A 13,875-nucleotide genomic window follows, 5' to 3' on the forward strand; every position below is an offset into this window, starting at 1 on the left:
CCCGACCAGGGGTATTCTATTTGCTACCCAAGATCCATAAACCTGGAAATCCTGGACACCCCATCATCTCAGGCACTGGCACCCTAACATCAGGCTTGTCTGGTTATGTGGACTCTCTCCTCAGACCCTACGCTACCAGCACTCCCACCTATCTTTGAGACACCACTGACTTCCTGAGGAAACTACGATCCATCAGTGATCTTCCAGAAAACACCATCCTGGCCACTATGGATGTAGAAGCTCTCTACACCAATATTCCACACAAAGATGGACTACAAGCTATCAGGAACAGTATCCCCGATAATGTCACAGCTAACCTGGTGGCTGAACTTTGTGACTTTGTCCTCATTCACAACTATTTCACATTTGGGGACAATATATACCTTCAAGTCAGCGGCACTGCTATGGGTACCTGCATGGCCCCACAGCATGCCAACTTTTTTATGGCTGACTTAGAACAACGCTTCCTTAGCTCTCGTCCCCTAACACCCCTACTCTACTTGCGCTACATTGATGACATCTTCATCATCTGGACCCATGGAAAAGAAGCCCTTGAGGAATTCCACCATGATTTCAATAATTTCCATCCCACCATCAACCTCAGCCTAGATCAATCCACACAAGCGGTCCATTTCCTGGACACTACTGTGCTAATAAGTGATGGTCACATAAATATCACCCTATACCGGAAACCTACTAACCGCTACACTTACCTATATGCCTCCAGCTTCCATCCAGGACACACCACACGATCCATTGTCTACAGCCAAGCTCTAAGATATAACCGCATTTGCTCCAATCCCTCAGATAGAGACAAGCACCTACAAGATCTCTATCAAGCATTCTTAAAACTACAATACTCACCTGCTGAAGTGAAAAAACAGATTGACAGAGCCAGACGAGTACCCAGAAGTCACCTCCTACAAGACAGGCCCAACAAAGAAAATAACAGAACACCACTAGCTGTCACCTTCAGCCCCCAACTAAAACCTCTCCAGCGCATCATGAGAGATCTACAACCTATCCTGAAAGATGATCCTTTACTCTCACAGATCTTGGGAGACAGACCTGTCCTCGCTTACAGACAACCCCCCAACCTAAAGCAAATACTCACCAGCAATCACACATCACTGAACAAAACCACTGACCCAGGAACCTATCCTTGTAACAAAGCCCGATGCCAACTCTGTCCACATATCTATTCAAGTGACATCATCATAGGACCTAATCACATCAGCCATACCATCAGGGGCTCGTTCACCTGCACATCTACCAATGTGATATATGCCATCATGTGCCAGCAATGCCCCTCTGCCATGTACATTGACCAAACTGGACAGTCTCTATGCAAAAGAATTAATGGACACAAATCTGACATCAGGAATCATAATACTCAAAAACCAGTGGAGAACACTTTAACCTGTCTGGCCATTCAATGACAGACCTGCCGGTGGCTATCTGACAACAGAAAAACTTCAAAAACGGACTCCAACAAGAGACTGCTGAGCTGGAATTGATATGCAAACTAGATACAATCAACTCAAGATTGAATAAGGACTGGGAATGGCTGAACCATTACAAACATTGAATCTATCTCCCCTTGTAAGTATTCTCACACTTCTTATCAAACTGTCTGTACTGGGCTATCTTGATTATCACTTCAAAAGTTTTTTTCTCTTACTTAATTGGCCTCTCAGAGTTGGTAAGACAACTCCCACCTGTTCATGCTCTCTGTATGTGTGTATATATATCTCCTCAATATATGTTCCACTCTATATGCATCCGAAGAAGTGGGCTGTAGCCCACGAAAGCTTATGCTCTAATAAATTTGTTAGTCTCTAAGGTGCCACAAGTACTCCAATTATGTACTGGAAATTAATATAATTTAAGATGAACAGCAAAACAAACTCAGTAGTATCTGACTTTTAAGCTCCTCTTTAGTTTAGTATTTCTTTGTATTTAATAAAATAAACCAAATACAGCACGTCCATACCAAGACAAACCAAATAAAAATAATCACAAGGCCTGAGAGGAGCAAAAACTAAATATTGTAAGAGAGAACTGTTCACAGAAAAAAAATCACTAAAATCAAATAGAACAATATACTTGTAGCCATTTTTAACACACAATACATCTAGGTGTGAACATCAATACACATTGAAAATTGTAATTCATAAGAAAAATAAAACAAATGATGAAGTATTCTAATACCAAGTCTTAAAAATGCATGCAAAATATTACAGATAGAGGTCTGCTCAGGTTTGTTGCAGAAACTCAAGATGAGGAGAGAGAAAAATCATCACACTTTCTGCAGAGTAATAATTAGACAATTTTCAGTAAATACTGTAAAGTAAATGAGATGATTTGAGATGGATTACAGCTATTCCTGGGAAGGCATGTGATAGAAAGAAAGGCAGCAACAATCTCAGTCCTTGAGATTGCAGCATACTGAGACAGTGTCTAATGCTGACCCATCTACTTGTTTGTTAACAGCCTCCAAACAGCTCCCTATGTCCTGTCCACTTTAAAATTAAATTAATGGAGATATCCCATCTCCTAGAACTGGAAGGGACCTTGAAAGGTCATTGAGTCCAGCCACCTGCCTTCACTAGCAGGACCAAGTACTGATTTTGCCCCAGATCCCTAAGTGGCCCCCTCAAGGATTGACCTCATAACCCTGGGTTTAGCAGGTCAATGCTCAAACCACCGAACTATCCCTCCCCACTCTTACTGCACTGACTACCGGCCTGGTTCTATTCCTGGAGCCTGTCTCTATCGTATTGTCACCAAAAGGCCACCACCATCTCCGTCTCCTGTTTGGTCTCTCGGTGTCTCCCACTTATGGATTATCTGGATTACCTGTTTTAATGTCTGCAATGTACTTTACTGGGAGTGGATCCTTCTGTTCATGCCCTTTTGATCAAGATTACAGTGGGGTGTTTGGGTTTTAGATGTACTCCTCTCTCTAAGAGGTTACCTGTGTGTTTTCTCCTCAGAGATGGGACTGTGTGAAATTTAGACACACACGGCATCCTTTCCCTAAAATGAGATTTATTAAAAACTAGACAGAAAATAATTTAACACAAAATAAATAGTTGTCTCAACATACCCAGATTTATCTTCGGTGAGAGCTAAATTAGGTAAGGCCATGTCTATACAGGGATACTCAGGCAAGCAAAGATGAATCAACAAAAGATGTGAAGTTAACGTGACTAAATTAAAGGTATTAAGCTACAGTGAACTAAGGCCTCTTTAGAATGAAAGTGCAGGGGTTTAACGTGCTTTAAGATGTGAGTCTTTCTCAGCTTCCATTACAGAAAAAAACATAAAAAGTTTATATGATCCAGACAGCAAGCTCTAGGTTATGACCATCTTATCATCATTCTCATTCCCCCTTCTGGGATAATGCCTATATATGGAGACCAGTTTGTCCTGCTGTCACAGTGTCTCTCAGCTGTTAGTCCTAGGTCTTGCTTTCAAGAACAACTATACTCAAACCATCCTAGTATAGACACAACCTATATCAGGGGAATCTTGAGTAGGAGAAAGTAGACTATATTATCTCTGTATTTGGCACTGGTAAGACTGCTGCTGGAATACTGTATCCAGTTTTGATGTCCATAATTCAAGAAGGATGTTGATAAATTGAAGAGAATTCAGAGAAGAGCCACAAGAATGATGAAAGGATTGGAAAATATGCCTTCTAATGTAAGACTCAAGGAGCGCAATCTATTCAGTCTAAAAAAGAGAAGGCTAACTGGTGACTTGATCACAGCCTACAAGTATCTTCATGGGCAACAAATAATAGATAGTGGGCTCCTCAATCTAGCAGATCCAATGGGAAAAGCCAATGACTGGAAATTGAAGCTAGACATTTCAGACTGAAAACAAGCCATAATTTCTTAGCAGTGAGGGTTGGATACTGCTAAGAAACTGGTAACAATTGGAACAACTTATTAAGGGTTGCAGTGGATCCTCCACCACTGGCAATTTTAAAATCAAGATTGGATGTTATTTTCAATACACATGCTCTAGTTCAAACAGGAATTATTTCAGGGGCCTGTGTTATGCAGGAGGTCAGATTAGATGACTACAATGGTCCCTTGGAATCTGTGTGTAACCCACACACTTCCTGGGTATGGTGTTCTGTCCCATTTAGTGGCACTGAGACCACTTAGAGAGAGAGTAACGAGTTTGCTCTACAGCTTTAGCTAAGAGCCAACACCGACAGACTCCAGTCGTCATCGGGGGGATCGAATCTGGGACTGGTGGAGCTTAATGCATGAAACTCTACTGCATGAGCTAAAAGCCACATGGCTCTTAGCTAAAGCTGTAGAACAAACTCATTAATTTCTCTCTCTCTCTCTGCCACTAGATGGGACAGAACACCACACCCAAGAGGTGTATGGGTTACATATGAAAAAAAATGTTTTTGCCAATATGGTTTATACTGGTTCCCTGCATGAAATAAGCTATACCAGCACATTTTACGCTGGTATAAAGGTGTCTATTTTAGGGCTTTTGCCAGTATAAAATGTCATTAAAGAATTCACACTGCTAACTGATATTACTATACAAGCAAATATTTCTTAACATACTCACAAAGGATTTATCTGTCTGTGGATAGATATCCCCGGTGGATAGCTCCCTCCCCTAAACCAGCCCAGTTCCATGGGGCTCACAACTGCAATTTCAAACACGACTTGTAAAATTCAGGCTCAGCTATGGATGTACTGGTTTTGATGATGACTGGGCCATTTCGTTTTAATGGCCCTATTCAGTGTGTTTGGGAAATGTGTTTACCCCATGGGGTCTAGTCTGTCTGGGTTTAGTTGCTTTCTAAAACAAACTTCCCTCCATTAACTATCATTTTGGTGGGGCGGACAGCACTACCTATTATAAAGGTTGCCTGACACTTCCCATTATAAGACCCCATAACTTTGTTAAATTTAAACTGTTTGTGTTGAAATTTTTCATGCTGGGTGTCTGCCCCATGCTGTATCTTTTGGGAAAATATCACCTAAGCTGTTTCAGCCATTTCTGAGAATCAGGCTAGGGAAAAATATGTTGTTGTGTCCATGTTAAGATATTCTGGTAATCTTTTCTTTGCCAAGCTTTCGTTCCTCCCCCCTGCTTTGGAGTAGGGACTTGAAATTGTCAGAGGGGTAGCTTTTGGGTCAGGGATGTGTCCTTTTGAAATCCCCTGGAAAAATCAGCACAAATATAGTCAAATTATAAAAATTGAAGTTCGCCCATCCTAAGTAGAGACGATGCACTAAATGAAGCAGGGGTCCTGCGGGGGAAATAAGTGAGTGATGATGTAAGTAAAGACTATCATAATGCATATGCACAAGATGACTGAATTAAGGTTCCACAGGTAACATTAATTCTGGAATTTCATAGCTTTTGAGTGCTTGACTTTGCAACTGTGATACTGATTTTTAAATGTAGTTGATATGTAATAGATTTTATGAATGAAGGACAGACTTTCATATTCTGTCACAGAAACACGTTCACATTTGACACTGGGTAATTTATTTAACCCCTCTATGTTTCAGTTTTCCCATTTGTAAAAAACAGATATTTACCTACCACACAGGGTAGTTTTAATAACTGTTAAATGTTTTGAGCCCCTTTGATGGAAGGCACTATAGAAGTAGAAAGCATTTATTGTTAATGTATTATAATGCCTGTTTCTTTAAAAAAACCTAATAATCTGTGAAGTACAGGTTATACTGACATTTGGTACGAGTTGTTCTTGCAATACTTGATTAATCATCTTCACACATTAAACATCAACAAAACAAAGAAGGCTTTGTCTTCTGAATGACTAATCCAATATTCCTGAAGCGTTTCACTAGCGAGTAAGGTCAGGTCAACTTCATAACAACACACCATGGAATAAGGGAAATGAATGCTTCTGAAGCCCCTACAATCATTGACTTTATCTGAGAACAGATAGAGAAAATGGGGAAAGGAATGCATGACTATCTCAGAGAAGAAGTGAGAAGTAATGAAAATGACAGGATGCAGCTCAAAAGAACTATAGGGTATTTTGATGGCGTAAATTTTATTATAGGCACCATAGTAGGTGCAGGGATCTTTGTGTCTCCCACAGGAGTGCTAAAATACTCCTTACTTAATGTGGGTGTTGCGCTATGCATCTGGACTGCTTGTGGAGTAATATCGCTGATGGGAGCCCTCTGTTATGCAGAGCTGGGGACTGCCCTACCATTATCTGGAGGAGAATACAGTCACATAAAAAGAGCGTTTGGATCCCTACCTGCTTTCATCTTTATCTGGACCGCGATGTTTACCAAACCAGCATCAAATGCTACTCGAGCCTTGTTGTTTGCCGAATATGCTACCCAACCTTTCTATGGTGTATGCCCTGCACCGGAGCTGCTAAAGAAATGCTTGGCTTTGACAGTTATTTGGTCTCTGGGAATTCTGAATGGCCGAAGTGTCAAAATGGCTACTTGGGTTCAAACTGTTTTCACAGTACTGAAGATGATGGCATTATCTGTAATTGGCATAGGAGGCATTGTTCTGCTGGTTAGAGGAAGAAAGGAGAATTTAGTGAGGTTTGAGAATGCATTCAGCTCAGAGATTCCTGATGCCTCACAGATTGCTGAAGCTTTTTTCCAGGGATTATATGCATATGGCGGTTGGTGGTCCCTCAATTACATGGCAGGTATATCATTCAATGTTGTGGCCAGCATTCTTACATTCCTCAGATAATGTTATTAGAGCTTGTCTCACAATGAGAACAATTTAGCCTGTAAAGACATTTATATTAAAACACTGATAGTATTCAAGGTTTATGTCTGGTTGTGTTGTAAAGGTGCATTGTCTTCTTTCATGCAGCTTGTTTGCATAATGTGCATTTACTGTCTCCAGAACCAACTGCATATTTAAAGAAGACTAATGTGGAAAACAAAAGGTTTAGTTTAAAGCTATATGCAAATAGAATGTGTGGACCTAAAACAGTGATTTCCCCCTTTCTCAATGCTATTGCAATTATTTGCAAGAGGGTATGCAGAGCAGAGTGCGGATATCAAGACTGAGTGCCTTCAGCCACCCAGGGCACATACCAGAAGCCTACTAATGCACACCCTTGAATTTTTGACAAGTGCATGAACTATTTCATTTTGCATTGCATTCAGAAACAATACTTTTAACAATATCAATTTTGATTTACATAAGAGGTAATCATTTCATTGGGAAAATAATTCTTAGTAGAGAATAAAGGAAAGAGTAAAGGAAAAGAGTAAGGCAAATGTTATAAACATCTTTTCTGTGCCCTTTTTAATATATTCATTTCAAAACATTAAAGAAGCCCTCCTAGTTTTTGGTTAGTCATTTGGTTATTCCACTTTGCATGTTATATTTAATAATATGAGCAATTATTGCAAGCTTCTATGATAGGTGTTCATGATAACGTAGACTATCATGAACACTGGGACTACTTGTATGAATAAGAGTTTTGCAGAATCAAACTGTGTACTTCAGTTTTTGTCCTTTAGTCTTTAACATTCCCTTCCAGTTTTATCCTTTCTTATGTGTCAAACATTAAACAAACTAAAAGTAACAAAAGTTAATGGAAAGAAGAAGAACATTTAAAATGAGTTAATGTTTTAAAAAATGACAGTGTAGAAAAACTTATTTCTAGCTTGAGAATATGCTATAGGCAAAAGCCTTTTTTTCTCCCCTTTTGGTAAAAAAAAGTCAGTAGAATTTTAATTTTTAAATCACATTTGGACATTTTTAGCATTACATAAAACTATACTTTTTAACACAATACAATGCAATTTTTTTCATACTGTACTAATTTGTTTGGATTCAATTACTACTACTGCAATACAACATATTACCCAACAGTCAGAAGCTGCAAATGCGGTGGACCTACATCTCAATACTTTTTGACACCGAATTCTCTTCTTTTTAAACAAAGATTTCTACCCTGTCTGCCAGGAGCCAATGAATTCGATCTGAGATGAATGCCAGGCCTATCGCTAATGAAACAAAAGTTGGGAGATAAAAATTAAAAGTGGGGGTTCTAGGCATCCTGCCCTTCAATAGTTTAAAATACCAAAGACAATTTGCTACATTTTACAAGATCTTAAACAACAAACAGAGATTTGAGGAAAATAAAAGACAGCTTACCCTTCTCCCGCCACTGTCAATAAGAGGCCACCTCCACCTCTCTCACCCTGTTTGGTCCTTTAGAGTTGCCTGCTTATATGCTTTTTTGCAGCTCACTTCAGTGGGAGTGGACCCTTCTGTCCATGCCCTTTTGACAGATGAAAATGAGTTGTCTAGAGGTTTCAGTAAGTCTTTACTCTTTAAGCCCCTCTTGACAAAGATGCCTGGGTGGTGGTTGTTTCAGAGATGGGACAGGGTGAAATTTGCACACAAGAGCAGGTCTTTCAATAAAACAAGATTTAATAAAAATAAACGGTTGTCTCAACATACCCAGATTTACACTTGGTTAGGGCTTGGTAAGGCTTTTCAGTTTGTTTACTTTGTTGGACAGCACTTTGTATATACTGTATTTCTGACCAGCTCTATTTAAAAGTAGTTACAGGTGTCACCAAGTACCTCCGCCAATTTTCATGGTTTCACAGTCAATGTTTCTCTCTCCCCTGTTACCTTATGAAACATTGCCACAAATTTACTCCTTACTCCTATCAGGTTTGTCAGGGAAGCACTCTTTTGAAAGCAATATTGTGAGTATATTTGTTTTATTAAATAATTTTCTAAATTATATTTTTTCAGAAGAGATGATAAATCCTAGTAGAAATATCCCCTTGACTGTGATGACTGCACTTCCTGCAGTGACTTTGTTTTATTTACTTGTAAACATATCGTATCTGACAGTTCTGACGCCTAAGGAAATTGTCTCCTCAGGTAAGGATATAAGGCTGATGAATCAAAAGGAGGAGCTAATCATTACAACTATTTATCTGTGTCCACCCTGTTGGGGTCACTTGGGTCTAGCTGAATTCAGGGTTTACATATTGCAAGGCACTGGACTTTGAGTCAGGAGATCTGGCTTCTGTTCTGAGCCCTAAGGGTATGTCTACACCTTTCAGAAGCGGTGTGCCGAGTCTTCATTTATTCACTCTAATTTAAGGTTTCGCGTGCCAGTAATACATTTTAACGTTTTTAGAAGGTCTCTTTCTATAAGTCTATAACATATAACTAAACTATTGTTGTATGTAAAGTAAATAAAGTTTTAAAAATGTTTAAGAAGCTTCATTTAAAATTAAATTAAAATGCAGAGCCTCCCCGGACCAGTGGCCAGGACCCGGCAGTGTGAGTGCCACTGAAAATCAGCTTGTGTGCTGCCTTCGGCACGCGTGCCAGAGGTTGCCTACCCCTGGTCTACACTGTAGCTGGATGTGAACCTTCAGCTTGGGAAGACAGACTTGTGCTAGTGGGGTTCAAGCTAGCATGCTAAATATAGCAGTACAGATGTTGTGGCTTGGGCTGGAGCTTGGGCTCTCAAGCCTAGGGTCTTGGGTGGGCTTGAGAGCCTGAGCTGCAATGTCCATACTGCTATTTTTAGTGCGCTAGCTCTAGTCACTCTAGTGTGAGTCTGTCTGCATGGGCTGGGAGACTTGCTTCCAGCTATTATTTAGACATACTTTAACATAGACTTCCTATGGGGCTTTGAGGAAACTCCTTGGGGGGGCTTGTGTACACATAGAAGTTGCCACAGTTTAATTTAAATCTCTTTAGTAAAACTGGAGTTGTTGTAGCTATGTCAGTCCCAAGATATTAGGGAGTCAAGGTGGGAGAGATAATATCTCTTATTGGACCAACTTCTGGTGGTGAGAGAGACAAGCTTTGAGCTTACACAGAGCTCTTCTTCAGCAAGAAGACCAGGTCTTTGGCTCTCTATGCTTTAGCTCACTACCTGTAATATTAGGACTATACTCCCTACCTCACAGGTGCGTTATAAGGAAAAACTCATTAATGTTTGAGCAATGAGCACCAAAGAGAAAGCCTACAAATAAATAAAACAAAATGGTCTTATTACAGGCCTTTTTTAGGGGTTAATTTTCAGAACAAATGTCCTGGTTCTGTAGGAGGCTCTATACTAAAAGTGCCACGAACCTAGAGTCTCTCATCTTCCATTGGATTGTAGCTGCTATAGCAAGTCCAGGAAGAATTGTATTCCTCATTGTGATAGTCCCTTTTCTGTTCTAATCAGCTTCTTATACTGTGTACATCACTATAGTGTCTGAGTACCTTATGCCCTTTGGCTGTTGGCCCAGTAAATAGCAGTCCCTTTGCACAAGCATGAGCAATAGCGAATTTTCAAGAGGTGCTAGGAAGTAGCCCTTCACATTTCTTTGCGGAGTCCCACAATGGGATAGATCAGGGGTTCTCAACCTTTTTCTTAGTGAGGCCCCCCCAACATGCTATAAAAACTCCATGACCCACCTGTGCCACAACAACTGTTTTCTGCATATAAAAGCCAGAGCCAGCGTTAGGGGGTAACAAGCAGGGTAATTACCTGGGGTCCAATTCCATAGGGGGCCCTGCAAAGCTAAGTTGCTCAGGCTTTGGCTTCAGCCCCAGGTGGCAGGTCTTGGAGCCCCAGGCTTCAGCACCGTGCCACATGGCTTTAGCTTTCTGCCTTGGTCCTCAGCAAGTCTAACATGGGCCTTGCAATGCAGATCCCCTGAAACCTGCTTGCAGCTCCCCGGGGGGCCAGAGACTCCTGGTTGAGAACTACAGGGATAAAGGATTAGATAATCTGTGCACTGATGAATCATCTGGCCTGTCCCCGCCCCCTGTATACTGCCACACAGGAAACTCCTTCAGTAGCAGTCCATGTCATATAGGGGGCTAACACATTTGTTCTCCCCGCCGTGCCCTGATCCTGCTTCTGCCTACTTGTAAATATTGTGGTTTCACTATACACGGCCAGGGAACCCTCTGTACCCCCTAGTTCTTACTCACAAAGTAGTTCCATTGAGTTGTCATCAGTTCAGTAAGACTGTTGGGACACCACACCCAGTGTTTAATGACATTTTGTTTCCTTGCAGTTGCTGTGGCAGTCACTTGGGCTGACAGAGTGATTCCCTCTGTTGCTTGGGTCATTCCTCTCTCCATTGCTGCCTCAATATTTGGTGCCCTCAACAGCAGCATGTTTACATTAGGACGATTAAGTTATGCTGGAAGTCAGTCAGGACACTTGCCTGTTTTAATATCCATGCTTAACGTCCACTATTGGACTCCGGCACCGGCCATGATTTTTTCAACCATCATTGCATCCATTTTTATTATCCCCGCTGATCTAATTACTTTAACAAATTACTTTGGATTTTCTGTATGGCTTATGATTGGAGTGACTTGTGCCAGCCTGATTGTACTCCGATACCGGGAACCTAATCTACAGCGACCATACAAGGTAAATGGAAAAAGAGTTAAAAGTTGTAACATTTTATCTTGGATCAAAGGGGTAGCCGTGTTAGTCTGGATCTGTAAAAGCAGCAAAGAGTCCTGTGGCACCTTATAGACTAACAGACGTATTGGAGCATGAGCTTTCGTGGGCGAATACCCACTTCTCTGGATGCATGTAGTGGAAATTTCCAGAGGCAGGTATAAATATGCAAGCAAGAGTGAGTCAGGCTAGAGATAATGAGGTTAGTTCAATCAGGGAGGATGAGGCCCTCTTCCAGCAGTTGAGGTGTGAACACCAAGGGAGGAGAAACTGTTCAGGATTAAACAAAGACTGTGAATGGCTAGCCAACTACAAAAGCAGTTTCACCCACAAAAGCTCATGCTCCAATATGTCTGTTAGTCTATAAGGTGCCACAGGACTCTTTGTTGATTTTATCTTGGGTTATGTTTAACACTGGGAAAAAATTCCTGAACACCTAGTTTGTGAATAGCAATTGTAAATGGATAGTTTGCAATTCATTTTTAGATTAAGCTTTGAGTTACTCTTTTTGCTGACATAACCCCAGGCAAAGGGGTGGCAAGGCAATTAATTGTGCTTGCAATATGGCAAAGAATGCTTAGTTCTCTTGCATTTAATGCATAAAATGACAAATGTCTATTTTTTATTCCTCTGTTTGTTTCTTTCGCAGGTGTTTTTACCAGTTGCATTTGCGATGGTGGCAGTTTCTTCGTTCTTAATCTTGGCTCCTATAGTCTGGTCTCCCAAGATGCCGTATATCTATGCCCTTCTCTTTATGTTGGGGGGCCTTCTGGTGTACCTGCCTTTTGTACATTTTAAATTACATTTTGATTTTATTGATAAAATTACTTGTTACTTACAGCTACTGTTGGAAGTTTCTCCTGCTGATGTATTTGCTGATGGTAAATATGAGTAATAGCAATACAGTATAGGGTTTAAACATTTGCTAACAGCCAATAGAAGTTATTTTTTAACTCAAGTGGTCACAGTCATGGAGTTAAGCATGTACTTAAGACTCTGATTCAGGAAAACACCTAGGCCCAGATTTATAAAGGTATTTGGGCAATGCTGACTGACTATCAATGAGATTTAGGTTCCTAAGTGCCTAAATCCCTTTTGAAAATAAGTTTTAGGGTTTGTCTACATGGTGCATTAGTTCACACTAGAGGGATGTAAATTCTAGTGTGCACTAGTGTGTTGTGCGCTAACTGGCCCATGTGGACCTGCTAGCATGCATTAAAAGTTCCCTAGTGTTTGTTAACATAGTCCCCGTAGAAATGGAATTTACATCTCTGTACTGTGGGTTAACTCACAGTCTAGTCAAGCCCTTAGACTCCTAAATCAGTTTGGCGTAATTTGCAATGCAGAGTGCAGCAACACCTAACTACCTTAAAAATCTGAGCGTTAAGCATATGCTTACATTTAAGATTCTGTGAAGAGTCCCATTGGGATTAAAAATTATAATCTCAGGCAAGAAATAGTCTCTGTGGACTTCTCATAGTCTTAAAGTTAAACACGTGCCTAAGGGCTTTGCTAGATTGGTGTCAGAGCATTCAGCACCTCGCATGATAAAGTCTTTTATGTATAGAGAATCTCTTTCAAAGTGATAAAATCTGTAAAGGCAGAAAAAGTGTTTGTGTTTGCCCACTTGAACAGTAGCAAATCTAAACTGTACTATTAACTGAATACATGTCAATATGATCATATATACATTAGGGATCCAGTGTAAAGTAAATTGTAGAGTAAATTGATGTTTTGCTTATTTTTAGTATTAAGTAGCTTGTATTCTAGGGCTTTGGGGTTTGAATACTTTGTAATTTTTTTTTTCATCTGTGCTTGCTTGAATTGATTAAAAACGTTGAAGAACCTAACCTTCTTGCCTGACACTATGTTTTTAATCCCAGAAAGAACCTACAGCGAGCGCCTGGCTGTCTCAAAACAATACATACAAATGTACAAACGATATCTTATTAAATATTAGATAAGGCATAAGAGAATTGTACTGTTCAATTAATATGTTTTTGGTGTACCATACCAAGTCATATTTCATGGGGGAAAAAAGGAACAATTTTCCATGATTATTACTTAGGCTCCAAGCGTAGGAGCCAATGAATTACTTTATTCTCATAAATGGGCCATGATGTATCACAGTCTCCCCTCCTGGTGAAGTGAGGTGCTTGCATCATGAGAGTCCCAGGCTCAGGGTGATGTGGATGAATCATCTTGGGTGATATAGTTCAGCTGGGGAACCTTGCCCATATGGAAGCCTGGGGACATGAGGACCAAAATACAGTTCCCATGAGTCACTGCAGGAGGATATCCAAATCAAAATATTTCAGGTTTTGGGAGTTTTGATGACGCTCCCCCCCTCAATATTTTCCATCAAAAGCAGACCCTTCACAAATTTATTTTTGTCAAAAAACAAATATTCTATTAAA

At 40.3% G+C, this 13,875-nt stretch overlaps 1 protein-coding gene across 1 annotated transcript; it reads left to right on the forward strand.

Annotated features, from left to right (window-relative positions):
• Positions 1-5,898: 5,898 nt before the first annotated feature.
• Positions 5,899-13,308, forward strand: SLC7A13 (solute carrier family 7 member 13). Its single transcript, XM_054021125.1, has 4 exons — positions 5,899-6,694; positions 8,779-8,910; positions 11,061-11,425; positions 12,108-13,308. The coding sequence occupies exons 1-4, from the start codon at positions 5,968-5,970 to the stop codon at positions 12,351-12,353; spliced, it is 1,470 nt and encodes a 489-aa protein (XP_053877100.1). The 5' UTR covers positions 5,899-5,967; the 3' UTR covers positions 12,354-13,308.
• The last annotated feature ends 567 nt before the right edge of the window (positions 13,309-13,875 follow it).

The sequence above is a fragment of the Malaclemys terrapin genome, chromosome 2 (genome assembly GCF_027887155.1).
Source record: "Malaclemys terrapin pileata isolate rMalTer1 chromosome 2, rMalTer1.hap1, whole genome shotgun sequence".
Taxonomy (NCBI): Eukaryota; Metazoa; Chordata; order Testudines; family Emydidae; genus Malaclemys; species Malaclemys terrapin.